Source organism: Bactrocera tryoni, unplaced genomic scaffold (genome assembly GCF_016617805.1).
Source record: "Bactrocera tryoni isolate S06 unplaced genomic scaffold, CSIRO_BtryS06_freeze2 scaffold_11, whole genome shotgun sequence".
Taxonomy (NCBI): domain Eukaryota; kingdom Metazoa; phylum Arthropoda; class Insecta; order Diptera; family Tephritidae; genus Bactrocera; species Bactrocera tryoni.
Genome location: NW_024395824.1, coordinates 4885664 through 4911221, shown reverse-complemented (window position 1 = coordinate 4911221; position 25558 = coordinate 4885664). Strand labels below are relative to the sequence as shown.

The window sequence follows — 25558 nt, the reverse complement described above, 5'->3', positions numbered from 1 at the left end:
GTAAAAAATGTAAAATAAGCAACAATGTAAACATATACTATTTTTTTTATTATGCAGGCTAACCGAGGAACAGCGAGAATCATATATACAATCTTTATTTGATGAAATTTGTGACGATGACGCTCCCTATGACTTTGACTCAGAAGAGGAAGAATAAATTCAAATCAATGACATTGAAATTGCTGATGACGATGCTGAAGTTTCGCAAAGTGCCGCAGAAGTATTACCTGATTATGCGGACTATAAGGATGATGAAGAAGACGATGAAGAAGAAGAAGTAGAAGTAAATAATGAATTACCTGCTAGTGCCGAAAAATTTGTTGCACGTGATGGTACTGAGTGGATGAAAGAACCAAATGTAAGTCGTCAGGTACTCAGACAAAATATTTTAAGAGAACGTTCTGGACCAGCTAGATGCACTGAAATGTTGTCAATAGAGCAAACATTCAAATGTTTCATGAACGTTGAAATGGCTGATATAATTATGCGCCACATAAATAAGTTAGCAAAAGAAACTTATAATGCTTACAACAATGCGCATCCAAACACAACTCCTAAGCCATGGACGCCTGTGTCAATAAAAGAGCTGTATGCTTTTTTTGACATACTTATTATGACTGGTGCGAACCATGGCAATGGAGAACATGTTCGAGATTTATGGAGCGTCAAAAACTATCCTTTATATCGCGCCACAATGGGAGTCAACCGTTCCTGTTCGATATTGCGGTTCCTAAGATTTGACGATAAAAACACTCGTACAACACGCTTACTAACTGATAAAGCAGCACCGATCAGTGAGTTGTGGACGATGATGAACAATAATCTTGCTGCACATTACAAGCCCAGCTCATGCTTGACGATTGATGAACAATTATTTCCTTACCGTGGACGCACACGGTTTACGCAGTACATACCGTCAAAACCTGCTAAATATGGTGTCAAGGTTCGGTGGATTTGCGATGCCACAAATGCATATCCACTGCATGGACAAATATATACTCGCCAAGCAGAAACTGGTAGGGAAACGAACCAAGGCGAACGTATGGTGAAGGATTTGTCTGCCAAATACCAAGGAAGTGGCCGAAACATTACAATGGACAATTTTTTTACGACCTTGCCAGTTGCAGACCTGCTTCTCACCTGGAAACTCACGATCGTTGGAACTTTACGCAAAAACAAATCATATATTCCTCAAGAAATGAAGCAGAACGAAAACAGGACAATTGGTTCAACGACATTTGGCTTCAAAAATAATGTGACAATGTGCTCTTATGTTCCCAATAAAAATAAAGCAGTAATTTTGCTTTCGACCATGCATAATGATGCTGAAATAGCCGACAGTGGGAAACCTGAAATAATTTAATATTATAATCGTACCAAAGGTGGTGTTGATCGAATGAACCAAATGTTTGCGGAATATCCAACACAAAGAGGCTAACTTCGAAAACGTACTACTGCAAAGTTTTAATGCGGTTTTACTACAGTATTTATACATCATCTGCATGCAACGTCAAATAACATCGTATTACTATGCATTGTATATTTTGACGTTTTACAACACTTTTACTGCAAAGTTTATTTTCGCAAACAGCTGTTTTAGAAATTTAAATTCAACGAGCGCAAAAATATCACAATGGATAAAAATAAAGTCAAGAGTGCAATTATAAACGTTGTTTTGCGTTTCTCTGAAAATAAATGCACAAATAACATTCAAATTTTTCGTTAAATATTTAAATCAAAATATAAATAATTTCAAATATAGTAATGTCAAAAAGCACATTGGAAGAAAGGTGCCTAAAAATTCGGGGTTCTGGAAAACTATTGCGTTGAAACTTTGAAAAGCATCAAGTTTCTTAGTGATGCACGATTTTATGTATCACTGCGCATCGACTACCGAGTTAATGCGTTTCAAAATATGATGTACTGTAATAAAGACTGCGGATGCTTTATCGAACTTCGAACTTTGTTCGTATGCAAAGCAATTGACGTTTTCGAAGTCAGCCAGACAAACAAAACGATGGCTACTAGCGATGTTCTTCAACATGTTGGACATTACAGCTCTTGCAGCCTACATTGTCTACGATTTGAATAACCCTATGTTGCCTTGGAGAAGAAACAACAAGCGTAAGCAGATCCTGCGCAGCTTGGCTGAAGCATTGTGTATGCCCATTGTTGAAGCCAGAGCCATAAATCGTCAAGTGACGCGAAATTTTTCGACTAAAATTGCTATTGAAGCATATTTCAACCGACCGGTGGAATCAATGGTGTCAACAGCAGCATCAAAATCTGCCACAGCACTCACGCCAAAACCTGTGTCTGGATCTTGCTATTTATGTTATGCACAAGAGGAAAAACGCCGTAGAAAAACCAGAAAGGTGTGCGCCAAATGTAAGAAGCCAATGTGTCTTGAACATTCGGTCACATCAACAAATTGCTCTATTTGCCATGATTTTCCTTAGATATAAGATGCATTTTTATGATTTTTGTAATAAAAGTCAATAATATAATGTGTGAAGTGAATATTCTTAATTTTTTAAATAAAAAAATAATATAAAAAAAATTTTTTTTTTTTTTGGTTATTATGAGGATTTTTACTATTGGGGTACAAACGTATCCCGGGTGTGTGTTTACGTATATAATGTGTTTGGAAGGCTGTAGCTCCTGAACCAATGGTCCGACCTGGTTCAAATTTAAAATTTGAACTCAAAACTAAATAATCTAACTAGATCCGAAGCGGTATAGAGGTATAGCGGTTTAAAAGTTACAACACTTCAAAGTTGAAAGTGGATACATTTGTACCCGGGTGTGTGTTCTAGGGTTAAACACATGCTTAACTTCTCTGAGTTTTTTTTAATTTAAATAAAAGATAATTTGCCACATATAATAAACTTTGCTCCAATTCCATACGTTTAGTTTTATTCAATCCTGCGCGCTATTAAAGAAAAATCGTAAAAATGAAAAACCGAGAAATTTCGCGTCAAAGTTTTCGCTTTCTGCCCAAGCGCTCATATATGTACCTGCCAGATGCTCGGTCACTATTTCCCTTCTACCTTCGACAATATCTCGAATTCCCATCTATAGCTTTAGGGACATATTCTCAGATAATTTTTAAAAAGATTTAAGCAAAAAAAATTCAGTTTTTGAAGCTTCTAAAGCAGGCTACCCCCTTAAAAAACATTTTCAGAACGTAATATACGTAACTTAACACCCAAATACGCCTTTATTCATTCGATAAATATTATATCTTAAAAGCTTTCTTTAATTCAGAACTTATTAAAAACTTTATTTAATAAGATTTCTTCCAAACGTATTAATTTGCAAGTTTTGTCACATTAGGAAACAGCTGGTTCGAATATTGGTTTTGCGTATGTTCGAAAAGACGAAAATCCAGTCAAATTCTGTGACACCATTGATAATCAGAATTCAGAGCCGTAACTAGGGCGTGGCGAAGGTGGCACCCGCCACGAGCGCAACAGTCGCAGAGGCGCAACGTAGGTTGAGCCTACATACGCCTGACGAAATATCGGTTGCTGAGCGTCCGAAAGAGCTACCGTCTGAAACTGGCGCGTCACCCACGGCGGGCGAAACAAGAGACATAGGGCGCGAACGGACCGAAAAAACTGCAGCGCCAGAGCCAGTGCAGTGGGCAGCAATGCGGCAGTACCACACGTGCCAGTGCGAATGTAATCGTCGCGAGGCGCGCCTGCACAAAGCAATAAGGAGCACCCGTGGACGTGCTATTCCAGAAATCGGGGGCGCCACGCTATTGGTGCGAGTCTGTCAGTCCTGTTTCTGTGCCCACTGCCGGCCGTGCCGTGTGTTGTGCTATAGGCCAGTCAGCCACAATCTGTGTTCATCTGTGATCCAGGTGACAAAACGCATGCTTTTTCAATAACATATGATGCAATGATGTAAAATTGTGCAAATTGTAGATTTTGTTTTTTCCATAGACAATGAGGACTATCGGAAGGTGCTTTCTGATTTTCGGTATAACTTCCGGTTTAGCCGGAAATACTATCAATTTTTATTCTTTCAAACAACACATACATGTTTTTTCTTCAGTTTTGGAATAAACATTCATTCCCCTCTAGAATAATATACAATGTGCATAAATTCCAAGAAAATATTATTTGAAAATTGTATCCTAATCTAGCAATATCAACTACACATCAAGGTTCTTATTTATAATATCCATGGAAACTTGCCATTAGTCGTTTTACGTTATTGTATAGGATAATTAGTTCCTATTCCAAAATCAAGGGAAAAATATGTAGGTGCCATTTGAAAAACAAAAATTGGTAGTATTTCCGGTCAAAGCGCAACTCACTCAGGTCGAGCACAGATGAATAGTGACGGAGAGATTGCAAAATGTAAATGCAATAATAAAATAGATTGCTGTCACAATTAACCATATACCGAGAGACTTTCTTCACAAAATTTTGCAATCATCAATTGTGACAGCTGAACAGTTGCAAGTAACACCAGATTTCCAAGATACTCGAAAACGACCAAAGAAAATGATGCCGGGAGAAAAAGCGAAAGATGAATCTCCATCTATAAGTGCCCAAACTCATTTCAAAGCAGGATTGATCCAAGTTCTTGATCTTATGATTGCCCAAATGAATACCCGGTTCATCGCTTTAAATGAAGTTGCCGATGATTTCGCATTTTTGAGCGGTCAAGCAATTGTGAACACCAGTAATTACTCAACTAACCAAAATAGCGGCAGATCTCGCTATCAAATATCCTGATGACTTGGATCACATGAATTTTCATCAGAAATTGAGAGTTTCAAATTTCAAGCAACGACGCTGATGAGTGAAGCCAAAGACATGAACCATTTGAATGTATTAGAAAAATATTCGATCTGTCGCTCGAGGATGTACATATATCCGAACATAACAACAGCACTGAGAATATTCTTATGCATGCCTGTTACGACGGCTACTTGCGAGCGTTCTTTTAGTAAGCTAAAACTCATCAAATCTTATCTTCGTTCCTCTTTAGGCCAGGAACGGTTGGCGAATATTTCTATTTTGTTGATTGAGAAGGATACTACAACACGTCTCAATTTCGATAAAATAATCGATTTATTTGCAGAGGCGAAATCCAGAAAAGTATTATTCTGAACGATATAAGCGATCCTTGTATAAATTATTATTGAAAATAAGATGTACGCTCTTTCACTTGTAAATATAGATTTTTGATTTGGGCAACATCGGTTTCCATTATACTATATGGTAAGGGCGCAAAGCAATTTGTTGCCACAGGCGCTGAAGCAGCTAGTTCCGGCTCTGTCAGAATTGGTTTGCAATTCTGACAGCTAAGCTAGTCTGTCTTGGATTCCACAACACCCTGTATAATTCGAATTTCTGTACATACGTATATATGTAAAACTCCCTTTAATATTTTTTTACTTCAAAAACAAAAGAAATACTAATAATAGTACAACATATACCACTGTATACTGTACAGTACCCCGATTGTTGCTATTGAACAGGGGCGGTTTGGTTTTTATAGGACACTCCATGTGGAACCAGTAAGACATTTTAAATATCACAACAGAAAACGCATTGACAGTTACATCGCCAAGACATTTCGGCTACTTTGAATAGATTATGGGCGAAACGCACGGGTATTCATAACAAACAAAACGCAACATCTAATATAAAAAATAGCGGATTAGCTGCAGTGTTGAGAAAAAATTCAATTAAAATTTAAGATGAGCGCGTAATGGCTTACTAATATTTTCGAAGCACAGAATAATAGTAGGCAGTTCCTGCTGGGATATTTTCGCAGGAATCACCCCTGCAGCCACCTGTTTGGATCGGAACCGCCTCCTAGGAACATCAAGAGGTCTTTCCTCAATTACGTCAACGACATTGAACAATACACCGACCGGACCTCGGACGCAACTAACTTCCGACAAGCACTGACCGCCATTCACAGTGGAGCCATCAAGACCTTCACCGACTCCCTTTCAGTGAATGACGTTCTTGGAGTCAAACCACCACCCATTGCAGACGAAAAGCTTGAGTTGCCGCAACAAACGAGAGTCACCCTTGCGCAGCTTCGTTCTGGATATTGTAGCATGTTAAACTCGTACTTATCCAGAATAAACCCCGACATATCCAACACATGTCCGGCGTGCAATGAGTCTATGCATGACACTGACCACCTCTTTGCATGCTCCTCCCACCCCACTCATCTGACACCGTTTTCCCTTTGGTTCGAAACAGCACGTGCTGTCTCATTGCTGTCTGGGATTGCTGACAGCTCGGAAATTCTTCGCTAGTCCTAAGGCAATAAGATTAACGTATGTTTAAGCAATCATACCATGGCAATCATAAATATGTGTGAACAATTGCAAACTGTTCCAATCTCAGATATAATACAATTGTTAAATATATATTTTTTTTAATGGTAGCAAGAAGTTGCAACCAAATACGCGGATCGTCACGATGAAACTTGATGAATTGAGATTATATTCCTGAAAGTAAAAATTATTGTTTGGATCATAACTGGCTCAGTAATCGGACTTCTTTAGCGGCCCAAAATGTATAAGTTAACGAAATTATTAATAATTAAGCGTTGTCGTCAGAAATCAAATGTCTTTTAAATCATTCGCTGCTGTTGATGAAAATGAACACGAAAGTTATCTAGATAGGTGCCGGAAGGACATCACATAATCTGGGTTGAAAATTGATTCACCTATTATTGTTCATCGTAATTTCAATTATTGTAGCAACCATTTTGACTGGAAAATTTAATGAAGAAATGGTCCTATTGCCTCTTTTTGATTTAAATTGAATTTGAAAATGTTTATATTAAAAATATTATTGTTAAAAATTAAGAACGATCTACCATCCTTCATTATCTCAACTGTTATCAACTAATAGCTTTGAAAATTAATAATTTCTCCCAACCTGAATATAAAATTAATACAAAAAAAATCAATGCTTAATCCTGTGTTTTTACAAAAAAAGATGTCTGGTTCTAAATCAAAGAACTAATTTCTATAAACATATCCCAAATTACTGGGAGTTGTAAATTTTTTTAATCGGATAACAAAAACAAAAGCAAAAATTTCACATTTTTATGTGTTAAATCTAAACAAATATATACGTAAAAATAAGATATATTTCTTGTTTTTAGCAGCGACATGAGTAATATAATTTTATTATATTTAATGACATTATTGTACAACTTTTGAAGTATATTAGAATAAATATAAAATAAATAAAATTATGTTACTCATATCGCCTAAAAAAAACACAAATATATCATTGTTTTGTCTTTTAAAACCAAAACGTGCGCTCTATCGTCATTGATTAGAGAATCCGCTTCACTATTACCTGGTGTTACGCTTTCACTGCCATCCAGCAGATTGTAGAAGTTTTCCTTTCATATGTTAAGTATGCTCTTGGCATAAGTCACAATATCACTTCGGGGAGTTGTACAAGAGTATGCTCCGGTCTTGAAACCTTCTGTTAGTCGCCGCATCTTTTAGTAGAATTTTCGACCCTACCCCTGTCGACCAGTTTGTCAAGCTCCTCGTACTCACGCATTTCGGCCTCTCTTTTTTTTTTGTCTGCAAATGCATCTCGCTTCCCTTTTCAGCTCTCGGTTCCTATCCCATCACAAACGTGTTGCGGTCAATTGTAACGTTGCGAACTGAGTAACTGTTTTGTCTCTACTGCGACATGGCACTTCCATTGTACCATATGTCCTTTTGCCTTTCCCAAAACCAATGATTTCGTTTGCAGCTGTACGTAAAGAAGTTGAAATGCCGTTCCATAGTTCTATACCGAGTTGCTGATGAGTGCTCTCAGAAAGCAGTAAAAAACCGTTGGGCAGTCGGTTGTGGTTGCAGCTATTGGCAGTCGGACCTTTCTTGTGTTCGTTGACATGCGTTTTTGCTGCGGCGGGTGCGTATTTTCACTGCAACAAGATGCGAATCAATGTTAGGATCTCGGAGCGTACGCACGCCTAAAACATTGGAGACGTGCCTTCCGTCTATCACAGCATGATCGACCTGGTTGTTGGTTTTTCGATTCGGAGATAGCCTGGTAGCTTGATCAAATTTTTTATTCTATAGTCTAGATCTACAGATAATCATATTTCGGGTAACGGTGAAGTCGATTTGGGAATGTTTCATCATGGAGGCTGAATTTACCGACCGTTGTGCCAAAGTTACTTTCATTGCCCACCCGAATTTGCGCTCCTTTATATGATCACTGTAGTAAATGTCACAAGAACCTACTCGTCTCAGTCCTTGTCCCGTCCATCGCACTCGGGGGTTTCTTACGTGGCGGATCCCACACCCACCACACAAACCAGGGGAGGGATGCTTCGCCTTTTCAGTTTAGCTCGCCTTTAAACTGATGTTTTTTTTGGCTACCCAGAGGTTACTTGGTCTATGACCGGAAGTCGTGAGCTGCTTGAGCCATATGTAAAAAAAATTGTTTCAGGCTAATCCCAAGTGAATGGCGCTCAGAGAACTTTCCTCACTTGCGTGAACTTTCCTCACTTGCGTGAACTTCTACACATCCCCATCCCCCATCCTTAGTTCTTATAAAAACAAGCAATACCTATAGACATTTACATTGCTGCTGTATGAATTTGCAAAAGGTATTTAATGTTAAATGCGCAATCTGTCCACCATCAAGTATAGTTGCTGCATTTCTTTATTCAGTAATTCTTCTTCTTCTTAATTGGCGTAGACACCGCTTACGCGATTATAGCCGAGTTAACAACAGCGCGCCAGTCGTTTCTTCTTTTCGCTACGTGGCGCCAATTGGATATTCCAAGCGAAGCCAGGTCCTTCTCCACTTGGTCCTTCCAACGGAGTGGAGGTCTTCCTCTTCCTCTGCTTCCCCCGGTGGGTACTACGCCGAATACTTTCAGAGCTGGAGTGTTTTCGTCCATCCGGACAATATGACCTAGACAGCGTAGCCGCTGTCTTTTAATTCGCTGAACTATGTCAATGTCGTCGTATATCTCGTACAGCTCATTGTTCCATCGAATGCAATATTCGCCGTGGCCAACGCGCAAAGGACCATAAATCTTTCGCAGAACTTTTCTCTCGAAAACTCGCAACGTCGACTCATCGGTTGTTGTTATCGTCCAGGCCTCTGCACCATATAGCAGGACGGGAATTATGAGCGACTTATAGAGTTTAGCTTTTGTTCGTCGAGAGAGGACTTTACTTTTCAATTGCCTACTCAGTCCGGATTAGCACCTGTGGGCAAGAGCAATACTGCGTTGGATTTCCCGGCTGACATTGTTGGTGGTGTTTACGCTGGTTCCAAGATAGACGAAATTATCTACGACTTCAAAGTTATGACTGTCAACAGTGACGTGAGAGCCAAGTCGGGAGTGCGACGACTGTTTGTTTGATGACAGGAGATATTTCGTTTTGCCCTCGTTCACTGCCAGACCCATTTTCTGTGCTTCCTTGTCCAGCCTGGAGAAAGCAGAACTAACGGCGCGGGTGTTGAGGCCGATGATATCGATATCATCGGCATACGCCAGCAGCTGTACACTCTTATAGAAGATGGTACCTTCTCTATTTAGTTCTGCCGCTCGAACTATTTTTTCCAGAAGCAAGTTGAAGAAGTCGCACGATAAGGAGAGGTCCTTCCCGATCTTGACGGAGCTTTTCGTGTTGCTCAACGTCAGTTTACATAGCCGTATTAGTTTTGCGGGGATACCAAATTCAGACATCGCGGCATAAAGGCTGCCTTTTCGTGCTGTCGAAAGCAGCTTTGAAATCGACGAAGAGGTGGTGTGTGTCGATTCTTCTTTCACGGGTCTTTTCCAAGATTTGGCGCATGGTGAATATCTGGTCGGTTGTTGATTTTCCAGGTCTGAAGCCACACTGATAAGGCCCAATCAGTTTGTTGACGGTGGGCTTTAATCTTTCACACAATACGCTCGATAGAACCTTATATGCGATGTTGAGGAGGCTTATCCCACGGTAGTTGGCGCAGATTGTGGGGTCTCCTTTTTTATGGATTGTTCTTAGCTCACTTAAATTCCAATCGTTGGGCATGCTTTTGTCCGACCATATTTTACAAAGAAGCTGATGCATGCTCCTTATCATTCCTTCGCCGCCGTGTTTGAATAGCTCGGCCGGCAATCCGTCGGCCCCTGCCGCTTTGTTGTTCTTCAGGCGAGCAGTTGTTTTCGAACTTCTTATGGTCGGGTAATGGAACGTCTGCTCCATCGTCATCGATTAGGGAATCGGGTTCGCCTTTTCCTGGCGTGTACTTTCACTGCCATTAAGCAGGCTGGAGAAGTGTTCCCTCCATAATTTAAGTATGCTCTGGGCATCGGTCACTAGATCAGCTTTGGGGGTTCTACAAGAGTATGCTCCGGTCTGGAAAACTTCTGTAAGCCGCCGCATTTTTTCGTAGAATTTTCGAGCATTACCCCTGTCGGCCAGCTTATCAAGCTCTTTATACTCACGCATTTCGGCCTCTTTCTTCTTCTGTCTACAAATGCGTCTCGCTTCCCTCTTCAACTCTCGGTATCTATCCCATCCCGCACGTGTAGTGGTCGATCGTAACTTTGCGAGGTAGGCAGCTTGTTTTCTCTCCGCTGCGACACGGCACTCCTCGTCGTACCAGCTGTTCTTTTGCATTTTCCGAAAACCAATGGCTTTGCTTGCAGCTGTGCGTAAGGAATTTGAAATGCCGTCAAACAGTTCCCTTATACCGAGTTGTTGACGAGTGCTCTCAGAGAGCAGGAGTGCAAGCCGAGTAGAAAATCGTTCGGCTGTCTGTTGTGATTGCAGCTTCTCGACGTCGAATCTGCACAGAGGCGGGTGCGAATCTTGGCTGCAACCGAGTCGATGTTAGGTCCTCGGAGCGCACGCACATCTAAAAAACTCGTCCTCGTCCTTCTCTTCCGTCGGGACGTGGGCGCAAATCAGCGATATGTTGAAGAACCTCGCTTTGATGCGGATTGTGACTAGACGTTCGTTCACCGGAGTGAATGATAGTACTCGGCGACGGAGTCTCTCTCCCACCACGAATCCAACACCAAACTTGCGCTCCTTTATATGGCCACTGTAGTAAATGTCACAAGGACCTACTCGTCTCTGTCCTTGTCCCGTCCATCGCATTTCTTGGACGGCGGTGATGTCAGCCTTTATTTTTGCGAGGACATCAACAGGCTGGGCAGCGGCACCTTTCCAATTAAGGGTCCGGACATTCCAGGTGCATGCCCTCAAATCGTAGTCCTTATTCCGTTTGCCATGGTCGTCATCAAAAGGGGGGTCTCTCATCCGAGGCTGTCGCTTACTGTTCATTGGTATTGTTTTTTACGTGGCGGGTCCCAAACCCAACGCACAACCCTATGTAGGGGATGTTTCGCCTTCTCACATTTGCTCGCCTTCGAACGAATGTTCTAAGGCTACCCAGAGGTCAAAGACCGGAAGCCGTGAGCTGCTTGAGCCATGTGTAAAAGAATCGTTTCTGGCCACTTCCAAGTGAATAGCGATAAGAGAAGTTTCCTCACCTGCGTGAACTTCTGCACATGACTCCATCCTCCATATATTCATATATTATTAAGTAATTAGTAATGCAATATATCGGCTGTGCAATAGTACCATTGAGAGGAATGTATTACCTACCAGTGCCAACTAGTGTGTTCAAAATAAAGAACCCACCTTTATTGCAGGTATTTATACGTTATTTGACCACTGGTATTTGCTACTGGAAGGTTCTTTGGCATGTTAGAAAGGGAGGGCAGCATGTTCGAAATAAAATATGCAAATATTAAGTGTGCAACTAAGTTCTCGCTGTTTTTGTAATGAAAATGTTATTTTATTGTAAGGAAATAGTGTCAAAAGAGTTATTCGCTAGTCACAATTTTTTTTCCTACCTACCTGGCAAAGCTCAAAAAACATTACAGTAAAACTCTTCTTCTAGTCCCGCTATCCATTTTTCGAGTCTTATGAGTAGAACTGCTTCTGGGCCAGACCATGTGTCTTGGAACGGAACAAATAATAATCGGGTGGTGTAATGTCTGGGGAATTTCGGATGGGGAAAGATTTCCCATTTAAGCGTTTCCAGGTAAGTTTTAACGGGTTTGGCAACGTGAGACCGAGCGTTGTCATGCAGCAGAATCACTTTTTCGTGCCAATTCTAGTAGTGGTCATAAGTGCAACTTTTCGAATTCACCGTCTTCGAAGGTTTTTGGCCTTATTTCACATGGACGGTGGTTAATACCGAATACGATGTCTTTGATGCGACAAAAACTCTTATTGTTTGACTTCGTGAAGCACCTCTGTAATAATTTTGGAGTTCCCGATGTGCTTCCGCTGCTGATTTTTGAAAGAAATAAAAATAAAATAACACTTCGCGCAAATGATTATTTGGCGAAACTGAAACATATTTGCAAAGCCAAAAGTTTATGATACATAAAAAATCACTAATGTGAAAACGTAGTTTATTTTACCAAAGCCTGGGTTAAGTTTATCACGGTTTGGATATAACAAAATCGATCACCAATAACTGCTGGATCTATCTATTGACAAACCGCGGGAACTTAGTTGCACACCTAATAGATAATACATAGGGATTATGAGTTACACCATGTGTATGTGTTAGTTTCCACTTGGATTCTTTCAACGTATTCAACTAGTTTCAAAAACTAACGAGCAGTTTGATTTGAATAACTTAAAAACAAATTATGGTATGTAATTAATTCCTTTAAATTTTATCTTCCTACTAATCTATGTGGTTTTTTCGACATAATCGACTAGAGAGGCATGTGCCTAGAGAAGATTTCTCGCCTCATCGTTCACTTGTGCATTAAGTCTTTTCTAGTGGGCCTGACTCCGTCTTCGGCGACTGTATTCCCCCATAGATCTCGATGAATATCAGCATTTCTGCAGTACCAAGGAGCATTTACAATGCCTCTTACCACTTTGTTTTGAAAACGTTGTATAATATTAATACTGCTATCATTGGCACTGGCACAGTTGCGCACCATTTCCTCCTGACTCGTGCTGGCATTTAGTCCAATCCGGGCCCGGAAGAATTCTTCTGGCAAGTGTCGCAGTATTGCGTAGGCAACATGGGGCTACGTAACTCGTGGTCCACTCCCTTTGAGTCTTAAGGCCTGAGCAGGTCTTAAGATGGCTCCATCCATTGCATGTATTACACCTGACCGAGGTGGAGTTTGGATGGGCCTTTTTGCGCACAGCCTCTACGGCTGTGCAATCTGCACACAGTTCGCGCGATGCGCCTCCACTCACCCCGAGTGGCCCACAGAGGACCTCCACGGTCCCTAGGAGCTCAAACAGGCAACATAGCTCCCACTCTGACTTAAAACGAGAACTCGGGAAACCTCCCGATTTCGTTTCTGTGGACAACCGTACCTTCATTAACTTTAATAAAGCTAACTGGGTCGGCTTCAAAGAATTTACTGAGAACACCTTCAACGGTATACCCATTCATACGAACGTACGCGTTGGCGAACGTCGATTCCGCAGCTACCGCTCGCTTCATCCCGGCTGGAAGAATAGCGGAAATCCGCTCCAATTTTCCAGCCGAAGCAGCCGTTTTAGCTAACGAGCGCGACACCTTACGCCATGCCTATCCCGGGGATCTCAATTTGGAAATTCGGCGTATGGTAAATCAACATAAGCGGACGAAATGGATAGAGCACCTGAAGTCCTGCAACCTCTCCACCGGTGTGAGTAAGCTTTGGGCTACTGTCAAAGGTTTGTCTAACCCGAAGAGACACTACGACCGAGTTGAAGTTCAAATCAATGGTCATGCCTCTTCGGACCCGAAGAAGTGCGCGAGCTATTTTAGCCGGCAGTTTACACTGCACCCTTCGGTAGATAAAGCCAAGAGATGTGTTAACCGACGGCTGCGCAAAATGCCAAATGACTGCGCGCCACTTACTTTCACCGATGAGGAGGTTCAGAGTGTCATCAACAAAGCAAAATCCTCTAAATCCATTAACCCTGATAGAATTAACATGCTAATGCCAAAGCATCTAGGCTCGACGAGAGTAAGTTATCTCACCAAGGTCCTCAACCTGTCGCTGACCTCTCTTCAAATACCCGATGTGTGGAAAGTCGGAAGAGTGGTCCCACTACTGAAACCTCGGAAACCCGCCAACAAATGGGAATCTTATCGTCCGATAACTCTCCTCTCTCCAGTAGTGAAGACACTTGAGGCCTTGCTACTCCCGACCTTCACTCACCACCTGAGCCTAGCCAGCCACCAGCATGGATTCTGAAAAGTGCACAGCAATCCACAGCACTTAACGTCATAAATGCTCAGATAGTTCGTGGCCTCAACGAGAAACCACCTTGTGGGAGAACGATCCTCGTAGCGTTGGACTTGTTTGACACAGTCAACCACACAACGCTATTGCAGGACATTGAGAAAACCACGCTTCCTCCAGGGTTAAAGAAGTGGACCATGAACTACCTGAACGGTCGTCAATCATCCGTACTATTTCGAGGTGAAACATCTAAACTGAAAGGAATTAAACAGGCGGTTCCGCAGGGTGGTGTCCTCTCTCCGTTACTGTTTAACTTCTACATCTCGAAACTCCCGCAGCCACCAGAGGAGGTTTCCATAACCTCGTACGCAGATGATTGCACGATATTGACTTCGGGCAATGGAATCGATGGCATGTGTTCAAAAGTAAACAACTACCTCTCCGACCTTTCTCGTTTCCTCACTGCACGGAACCTCACACTTTCCGCCACCAAATCCACAGCGATCATTTTTTACGAACTGGACGAAGGAGTATAGACTTGAGCTTAATATTGAAGTCGATGGCGTGAAAATTCCGACTGTCAATAACCCTATTATTTGAGGTGTAACCTTTGAAAGTCTATGCTCCTTCACTCCCCATAAGACCACGATTATCGCCAAGGTACAGAGCCGCAATAAAATCCTAAGTCGCTATACGGCAGAGAAAAGACAAAGAAACGTTGGTGGTAACATACAAGACGATCGGCCGGCCGGTCCTCAACTACGCAACACCTATATGGTCGCCTGGATGCAGTGGTACGCAGATGAGGAAACTCCAGACTTGCCAAAATACTGCACTCCGGACCACGACGGGATGCCTTTTGATGTCTCCCATCGTACACCTTCACAGTGAGACGCTTATGCTCCCAGTTAAGGAGCATAATGAACTCTCCAAGCAGTTCCTGCTGGGATGTTTTCATAGATATCACCCTTTCAGCCATCTGCTTGGAGCGGAATCGCCTCCTAGGAGCATCAAAAGGTCCTTCCTTGACAAAGTCGTACAGTACGCCGACCGGACTTCGGACGCAACTGACTTTCGACAGGTACTGACCGCCATTCACAGTGGATCCATTAACACCTTCACCGACTCCCTTCCCGTGAATGGCGTTCTTAGAGTCAAACCACCACCCATCGCAGACGAAGAGCTCGAGTTGCCGCGAGAAACGCGAGTGACCCTAGCGCAGCTTCGTCCTGCATGCAACGAGTCCCCGCATGACACTGACCACCTCTTTGCATGCCCTACCAACCCCACTCATCTAACACCCTTTTCCTTTTGGTCCGACCCCGTCGTAACAGCACGTTTCCTGGGCTTCCCGTTAGATGACGTCGATGACAACACACATAACCCTTAGCATCCTTACGAGGATTGATAACCGTTAAAACAACAACAACCGGCTTGATTATTTGTTTACAAAGAAGTAATTTGTTGTGTGTGGCCAGGTTTCGACAATTTCAGATGAAGTTAAATATTTTAATATGCTCTTTTCAACGTAATCTAGCATCGAACATTATGCCAATATATTCTATATTTGCATATGGTATGCAGACATCTAAAATATCGGGTGATTTTTTAAGAGCTTGATAACTTTTTTTAAAAAAAAAAACGCATAAAATTTGCAAAATCTCATCGGTTCTTTATTTGAAACGTTAGATTGGTTCATGACATTTACTTTTTGAAGATAATTTCATTTAAATGTTGACCGCGGCTGCGTCTTAGGTAGTCCATTCGGAAAGTCAATTTTGGGCAACTTTTTCGAAGCATTTCGGCCGGAATAGCCCGAATTTCTTCCGGAAATGTTGTCTTCCAAAGCTGGAATAGTTGCTGGCTTATTTCTGTAGACTTTAGACTTGACGTAGCCCCACAAAAAATAGATCTAAAGAAGCGTTAAATCGCATGATCTTGGTAAACTTACGGGTCCATTTCTTGAGATGAATTGTTCTCCGAAGTTTTCCCTCAAAATGGCCATAGAATCGCGAGCTGTGTGGCATGTAGCGCCATCTTGTTGAAACCACATGTCAACCAAGTTCAGTTCTTCCATGTTTGGCAACAAAAAGTTTGTTAGCATCGAACGATAGCGATCGCCATTCACCGTAACGTTGCGTCCAACAGCATCTTTGAAAAAATACGGTCCAATGATTCCACCAGCGTACAAACCACACCAAACAGGTGCATTTTTCGGGATGCATGGGCGGTTGGCCACCAAGATCATGCGATTTAACGCCTTTAGACTATTTTTTGTGCGGGGCTTCCAAGTCTAAGTCTACGAATAAGAGCAACTATTCCAGCTTTGGAAGACAACATTTCCGAAGAAATTCGGGCTATTCCGAAGCCGAAATGCTGCTTGAAAAAGTCCCAAAATTGGACTTTCGAATGGACCACCTAAGACACTGCAATTTGATATTATCTTCAAAAATGAAATGTCTTGAACCAATCTAACGTTTCAAATAAAGAACCGATGAGATTTTGCAAATTTTATGCGTTTTTTTTTTTTAAAAAGTTATCAAGCTCTTAAAAAATCACCCGATACTTTTAGGTTGATAAGTGATTCTTCTGTTTGTAAAATTTACATGAACCGATTTACCACCGTTTAGTTTTATTCTCCATTTTTTAGTTCAACTTACTACAGAGTTGATTGCGTGCAGCGTTTTCTGCTGTTTTCTCAACGCATAGACTGCGGTGTCATCAGCAAAAGTGGCAGTCATACTGTGCTAACGGTAAGCGGTCTCTTGTACAGAACATATAAAAGTGGACTTAAGATACTTCCCTGAGGAACTCCCGCTTCAATTTCTTTTAGTTTGGAGAACTCATTTCCTTGTTTTTCCTGAGTAAAATCGTCTCAATTTTATCCATTTGTTTTAACAAATGAAAATCGTCGCAAGCAATGAATACAGCTGACATTTTTAATGTACTTCAGGGTCATGTATATTAAGATAATTAATAATAGCACTCTTTAAACCCACGAACTTCATTAAATAATAAACGGGTTAATAGCTCCGTTGTGAATGGTGTTCAAAACTTGTTGGAAGTTAGTCGATACCAATATATGGTAGTCATAATGCTGTATTTCGCTGTAGTATTGCAGAAAAGTTCTTCCGATGTTTCTAATGGTTATCTATTAAGGTAGCTTTATATTTAGACCGCGACGCTTATGACGCTACGTACGAAGGCGCCGAGAAGAAAGGCCTCATGTGTCTTCACTATGTGGCGAAAAGACTCCCTTGGTTGGCCGGTTTTCCAGGTTTCGCTGTGGGACCAGAACTGCTTCTGCCGCGAAGGTTTTCTGGGTGAATTCTATGAAATCAACCCTGTTAGCTTCTTTAAGCGCGTCTCATAAAAAATGTGTTTATTATTTTGTTCACCACATGTGTGGGGAAAGCCGCTGCCTTTTCAAGACTTATATTTTATCAAGACACATACTGACATCGAATGTACTTTCACAGAAATAATGAATTTCATTAATATCCCAAACCGTTTTTGTTTTTTTAGAAAACTTGTTTAGCTCTCTTATTGAAAAACCCCATCTTAAAGTTGAGGCCACTGACCCCGAACTCCGGTAATAAATTTTATATATCCTTCCATCTTAGGATGTTAATGAAATGCTTAAAGTGCTTATTTGAACGTTTTAGTTGTTCAATTAAACGACGCAATAGCAAAGTGTGAAACAATAATTTAGATTCTTGTCCTAGCCTAATTTATGCGGTCTAGAGATTTCCTACCTATTTGGCTTTCCATCTCACTTTATAGCTCTTAGGTTTGTCAGTATGTGTGATATGTTAACGAAAATAATTGAATACTTTTCCTTAAAAATAATGTGCAAATATGGATGTAATTGGGAGATTCATTTGGTTGATGTTTTCTCAAATATTCCATACATTAAATTTAGCACTTTTGGTGCACCCTATAAAATATTTAGTACATAAATTATCCGTATGACAAGTGGAGACGACTTAGGTATGTCCGTCTGTCTGTATATAAACGAACTACTCCTTCACTTTTTAATATATCGATCTGAAATTGTTTACACCTCTTATCCCTCTCAAGCTGGTCATTTGTGTATGCCATACAAACTGGACGATCCAAATCTTTGTACAGCAAACTTATGCAGTTGACGAGATATTTTGGCATGGATGTCATGGGCATGGAGTATTGCCCAATGCAACAAGCACAGCCTTTGAGTTGAAATAGTTCTTTGTATGTTTAAATAAATAATATACATATTTTTTCAAAATCTACATTTTGTTGCTCTCTACTTTTTGACTTCATCTAATTTATAAAGGGTTTTGTTTTGCTTAAAGTACAGTAAGGTAATAAAAAAACATTTAATTAGTCGAATAAAAAATCATCTGTCCAATCCGCTGTCGTGTTGAAGTTTTGAATTTGAACTATTTTAACTTCAAAATAACAGTAGAAGGCTATGTACATTGCTTGCAAATTTTTGTTATTATTACAATTTTTTCTAAGCTATTTACTTGCCATTGAAATGAAATACCATATATTTTATGGAATTTGCTTGCATCTATATTTTACAATGTGAAAATACGTGAAATCGCCTCAACACCGCGAATTCTTGTATATATTACAAGTAATATTACACGTGTATCCCTGGCCCCGAATTCCATTGTCCGTTAAAAGTACTTATTCTTGTGGTATCGTTGCGAATCAGATTCTCCTCTATAGTGGTCTCATCTATCCTAGTACGAAGAAGAGCTTCGAACCACTTCGCTATTAACGCTGCCTTCATGCGTGGGGCGCAATTTCAAAAGCGTTTGTGATGTCTAAGCAGGCGCAGGTGGCAACTTCTCCGTTCTCCTTCCAGCTGTGGAGCCACAGAGGAGTATTAGTGGACCTACCTGCTCTGTATAAATGCTGACTGGTATATGGAGGTATGCGATTGGTACGTTTGATCTTAATTCATTGTCTATTTCTTCCTACATTAGGTATGAAAATTATTTACGCAGTCCTCCAGAACTCGGGAATGTACGTCAGCGCAAGCCTAGCTGTCATCAGTCTAACATAATGGGGTATTAAGAAAAGCTTGCTAACCGATTTTCAGAGGTTAAAAAGTTTGTTGTACCACCAAGGTAATTTTTGCTTCTTGGTGATTGTATTCTAAGGGCGGCTGCCATCGAATCACGGCTATGTTAGTCTTCCAATTCATATTAAGTTTAAAAGTGTTTCTAAAAGAATCCAAGTTTGCATTTGAAATTATCTGCTCACTGAAGTGTTCTCTTAACACATCCATTGATTAATGCGATGTGTGGGAAGTGGCGTGGTCTTGTTGAAACCAAATGTCGCCGAGATCACGAGCTTCAATATCAGACATCTAAAAGTCGGCTATCATGACGCGATAACGGTCGCCATATACGCTTACGTTCTCACCGGCATAGTTTTTGAAGAAATATGGACCGATGGACGGGCCCCCAAAACCACAAAACCACACCAAACCGTTGTTTTTTTTTTGGATAAAATGGCAGCACTTGAACCTCTTCAAGTTGCTTTTCGTAAATAGAACAATTTTGCTTGTTAACCTACATATTGAGCCGGAAATGGGCCGCATCGCTGAACAAAATGAGGCGCGAAAAGGGCGCTGAACGCTTTCAATTTAAGATCTCGACGTTAAATGCGCCATGTCGTTCCATACGTCAGTCCGAAAAGACTCAACGGTCTTCATGCACAGTCTCAGTTACGGCTGCTACATTTTCTTCACTGCATGCTTGACGTGGTCTATTCGGTGGAATATTATCCAATAATGAATGCTAGGTCTCAAACTAGGTGATAGTGATGCGAATAGTTAGCTCAGTGGGCTGATTATGTTGACCATAAATTGAGCGAAACACATTCTTTACCTAACGTGAATTTTCGTGATAAAATGTAAACGTTGTTCAGGCGTAAGTCCTTCCATGATCAATCGTGATCTGCTAGAAAAGGGCTTCGAAAAAAGTACTTCTACTTGGATCACCCGTTATAACATATTGCTGCCATACATACTGATCAATCAAAATCAAATTATGTAAAGAAACCTGTTTTATTTGACAAAATATCTTTACAAAATATCGCAAGAATAATTGTAAGAGTCAAGGGCACAAACTCTAAAAAAAATAATTCAGATCAGAAAACTATATCATATAGCTGTCATACATGCCGTCAAAAATTAAAATTAAGTTCTTGTACGGAAATTTTTTATAAAGGGTATTTTAGTTTTACTACATTTTTAATTTTTCATAAAAAAGTATAATTAATGAACTCAAATTATTTTTATATTTTTTTTAAATACTATATTTAATCCGAATAGATTCTGTGACGCCATTTAGACCATAAGATATTTTTTTTTTCAAAAAGACCGAATGACACAAGAATATATTATTCTAAAAATTTTCTCGTTGCAGGCTCGTAATTTAAACTTACGTGATGGATCTTCCAGAACAGTTTTTAATGTTAAAACTGAATGCGGAAAATGAAATGTCAAGTGCTAGTGCCACACCGAATTTAAATTCGACTGGGAATGAACGCTTTGTTCTAAGGTCTAACGAAGCAAAAACCATCAACTGTACCGACCTAAACAGCGAAAATAACGGAGTAGTGCAGGACGAACCCATGGGTGAAATTGAAAAGATAAATAAATATGTTATTTGTGGAATTGATAGTCCAAAAAGAGTTGGTCCACTTGTACCACCGAAACCTTACAAAAAGAAACAAAACTATCCCGAGGTATGTATACACAATAATTTTAAAAACGGAGCAGTCTTAAAAGTACGAGAACGAGCGTGGTGCCGTTCAATGTTCAATGTTTCATATCATTCCCATTAGAGTATTATTTCTACATCTCGTTATTTATTTAGCAGTTTTATCACAATTTATAATAGTACTAAATTAAAAAAATTTCATGAAAAGTCCATTGACGCGAATTAATAACTTTGAGTGACAGTGAGTAATTGACTGCCGAACAGTAAACACGTTCTTAGTGGTTGTTTTTCTCCTGTTTCGTTCGCTTTCAACAATTTTGTTGTTGTCAAGTGTCAATTTAAAAAGATTGTGACTTTCTCTTAATAATTAAACTTATAATTAATCAGTGTAAACTAAAATATAGTGAATTTTGTGTAATTTAAAAAAAATAATTTTCATTGTGAATCAATCATGGCCCCCGATCTTGGAGGTGGTGACCAAAACTACTTTGCAGTCTTGGGAGCGGAGCCATCACCCAAACGGAAAATTCTTAACCTCAGAAATCCACATGACTTCCCACATTTAAAGAAAAACAACAAAACCCTGTACCTCTCCCCTTTCTCTTGTCCCAAAATCCTTATAATTAAAAACAAAGACAGTCAAAAACCTTTAAAATCCCTTAACATATTCCTTCCCCAAAAAGCCGTAGAATCAATTACATATGACCCACCCAGTTCTGTCTCATTTACCAGAGACAGAGATCTCCTCATTCTCACTAGAAATAATCAACGAAACAACAAATTCCTTAAAGCAACAAAATTATCAAACATTTGTGAAAGTTCCGTTAATTTACACCCAACACTAAACACAGTGAAAGGCGTTATATATGAGAGCTGTCTTGCTAGTCTTACTGAAAATGAAATAGTGGACGGTCTACGCCAACAGGATGCAACAGAGTGCAAAAAAATTACAAAAATCATAGATGGTAAAACTGTAAACACCTCTCTTCACATAATTTCCTTTAACGCATATGAATTACAAAGAAGTTAATGTCGCTTGGCTTAAAGTTAAAGTTGAACCTTGTATCCCATCCCCAATGCAGTATAAAAACTGTTTTGTTTTGGGCAATACAGCAAAACATTGCAAATCCGATCCGAAGTGTAACGTTTGCTCCTCTTCAACCCATAACAGCACTCCGTGTAGTAAAGTAGAATGCATTAACTGTAGACAACAACATACATCGGACCACGAACTATGTCCCACCCTACTTAAAAGGAAAGACATTCTAACATACAAAACACTAAATAAATGTAGTTACAAAGAAGCAACTGAAAAAATAAACAACAAACACAAAGAATACGTCTCACCAACAGAAAATTTAGAAGAAGCAATAAGTAAAAAAATCAGAAAACCAATATAACAAAAAAAACAACAACAACAAGTCCAATCCTTTCATACTTCCATTACTCATATCAATAGCAACAATAACAGAAATATTATTTACCAACAATGCACACAACAATCCAACTATACAACTGATTCAAGTAAACACTCATAAAACATATCCTCTTCCAATCCTTCTTTATCAAACAACAACAATAACCCAATCCCCTCTTTAAACGAACGCACTCTTCTCACACAACTCTTAAACAATAATACAGTACTTCAAAACACCGAAGACATAACTTATATCCAAAATACTCTTCTACCTTTCCCAACAGATTCTCTTAGCTCAGAAACCGTTGACGAAATAGAATTATAAAAAAACTCTTACTATTAAATATTTCTTTAATTGTGAAGGTTTTTCTCACCAAACACTCATTGATTCTTTATGGTCCTTAAGTTTCTGCAGTGGAATCTTTATGGTTTTCACATGAATACATATCCTCACGTTCTGCTTTCGGGTCGGCCTTAGTATACCATCCCACGATTTCAGGGTTAAAAGTGGTTGGACAGAGCTGATGCTCCAGATTAAGAATATATATAATTGTTTCCGCCGCAAATTTATAGTTTTCGAGATATTTGCATTTAAAGTTGATAATTTTGCAAATTTTATCTTGCAATTTCTCGATTTCTAGTAATTATTTATTTTATATTATGCACTTTTTATACACTTATATTTCACTACATTGTTTCTACACATTTATTTTAAGTAATTATTTAGTTATTTGCTTACAATAAGCATTTTATATAATAATAGACAGATAATAAGTGTTGCTATAATTACACATTTATCAAACGAATAAAAATGAATAAAAAATAGGATTATACCCCAAATACATAAATCGTTGCCCCTTTTCGTAATATATCATGAGTTTTGATCGGGGAGACCGCCGACGCCTAAAAGAAGTTTTACTCAAAAAAAACTGACACACCCCGTTGTTGGATCGGCCAGGGTTATTTTTTTTTTCAAGCGCAGCCGGAGGCCGCCAGCGCAAAAAGGAGTTTTCCTCAAAAAGAACCTGACACACCCCGGTGTTGGATCGGCCAGGGAAATTTTTTTTTGAAGCAATTATCAGTTCTTCGCCGCCGTGTTTGAATAGCTCGGCCGGCAGTCCGTCGGCCCCTGCCGCTTTGTTGTTCTTCAGGCGGGCAATTGCTATTCGAACTTCTTCATGGTCGGGTAATGGAACGTCTGCTCCATCGTCATCGATTGGGGAATCGGGTTCGCCTTCTCCTGGCGTTGTGCGCTCACTGCCATTCAGCAGGCTGGAGAAGTGTTCCCTCCATAATTTAAGTATGCTGTGGGCATCGGTCACTAGATCACTTGGAGGTTCTTCACGAGTATGCTCCGGTCGTGAAACCTTCTGTAAGCCGCCGCATTTTTTCGTACCCCTGTCGGCCAGCTTATCAAGCTCTTCATACTCACGCATTTCGTCCTCTTTCTTTTTCTGTCTGCAAATGCGTCTCGCTTCCCTTTTCAACTCTCGGTATCTATCCCATCCCGCACGTGTTGTGGTCGATCGTAACGTTGCGAGCTAGGCATTTTCTAGGCGTTTTCTCTCCGCTGCGACACGGCACTCCTCGTCGTACCAGCTGTTCTTTTGCACTTTCCGAAAACCAATGGTTTCGGTTGCAGCTGTACGTAAGGAGTTTGAAATGCTGTCCCACACTTCCCTTTGGAATATATATGGCATTAAAATGTGCTATCTTACAAAAAGGCAAATTCTTTATTTGCTCTGACAGCTTCTCCTGCTTGAACGCCATACGCAACATTCGAAATAATTCCATAGTAATATCTAAAATTAGAGATATTTGCATTAAACATAAAAGAAAAATAGCTCTTCTCTGGGTGCCAGGTCACGTGGGAATTCCTGGGAACAAATATGCTGACAACGCGGCAAGATTCTTCGAATCTGTCCCCACTTTTCTTAACGAGGTGCAAGACCAAAATGACCTCAGAAAAATGTTAAGCAGACACATATGTATATAAAAAGAAAGTTGCAGACTGGAAGAAGTTTAAACACAAATACGCAATCCTAAACAAACTATGCAAAAAGGTACGCTACCCCAACAACATCTCAAGACAGCAAGCAACAATTTTTACTCGATTAAGGATCGGACACACGAAAATCACTCACCAACATCTTCTTGGCAGCAATCCTATACCATCATGCTCATTCTGTTCCAGCACATTATCCATGGATAATGGTCAGTATGGTCAACATCTGTCCAGCACTAAAGAGTATTGGGCAAAAACATTTTAATACTAGTAAATACCAGGCATTGTTAAATACACCATATTTCGCAAATATTGTTAATATATGAAATTTTCTAAAAGAATGTAATTTTTATAATAAAATATAAGCTTTGTAACTTTATAATATTATATCGGAGGCGATGGCCACAGTAGCTTGTACTCCTTACCATTAGGTTTAATATTATGTATATTTTTCCTAATAAAATAATAACAATCAGGGGTGTTGTGGAATCCAAGACAGAATTGCTTAGCTGTCAGAATTGCAAACCGATTCTGATTTTCAATGGTGTCACAGAATCTGATTTGATTTTCGCCTTTTCCAACATATGCGAAACCTATATCCGAATCAGCTGTTTACTAATGTGACAAAACTTGCAAATGAATACATTTGGAAGCAATCCTATTAAAGTTTTTAAAGAGTTTATCGAATGAATAAAGACGCATTTGGATGTTAAATTACGTTTATTACATTTTGTAAATCTTCTTTAAGAGGGAACCTGCTTTAAAAGCTTCAAAAAATTTAATTTATTTTGCTTAAATCTCTTTAAAAATTATTTAAATATAAAATAGAATATTTCCCCAAAGTTATAGATGGGAATTCGAAATATTGTCAGCTAGAAGGCAAACAGTGACCGAGCGTCTAGCAGATATGCGAGCGCTTAGGCGAAAGCGAAAACTTTGACGCGCGATTTCTCGGTTTTTCAGTTCTACGATTTTTCTTAATTGGCGGGCAGGATAGAAAGAAACTAAGCGTCGCACATAGGAGCATTTGGTCTCAAAAACCGGACAAAATTATTTAAAGTGATTTTATGAATGAAAATGAATAAATATTCATGATTAAATATAATAATGCAATATATTAAAATAAAACAAGTAAGGAAGGACTAAGTTCGGATGCAACCAGAC

At 39.9% G+C, this 25558-nt stretch overlaps 2 protein-coding genes across 11 annotated transcripts in view; one reads left to right on the top strand and one right to left on the bottom strand.

The window, feature by feature from the left end:
• LOC120779436 (LIM domain-containing protein A) overlaps positions 1-25558 on the bottom strand; it is a 699457-nt gene that overhangs the window by 346426 nt on the left and 327473 nt on the right. The gene's annotated exons all lie outside the window — the stretch shown is intronic.
• LOC120779437 overlaps positions 1-25558 on the top strand; it is a 148909-nt gene that overhangs the window by 45991 nt on the left and 77360 nt on the right. For 6 of the 10 annotated variants that reach the window (XM_040111684.1, XM_040111681.1, XM_040111679.1 and 3 more), the window contains exon 2: positions 20676-20997. In XM_040111684.1, coding sequence (XP_039967618.1) covers positions 20698-20997 — 300 coding nt within the window. In that variant the 5' untranslated portion in view covers positions 20676-20697. Of the gene's footprint in view, positions 1-57; positions 2513-19277; positions 19371-20675; positions 20998-25558 lie in introns of those variants that run through there. The other 4 variants (XM_040111676.1, XM_040111675.1, XM_040111674.1 and 1 more) reach the window with 2 other exon arrangements.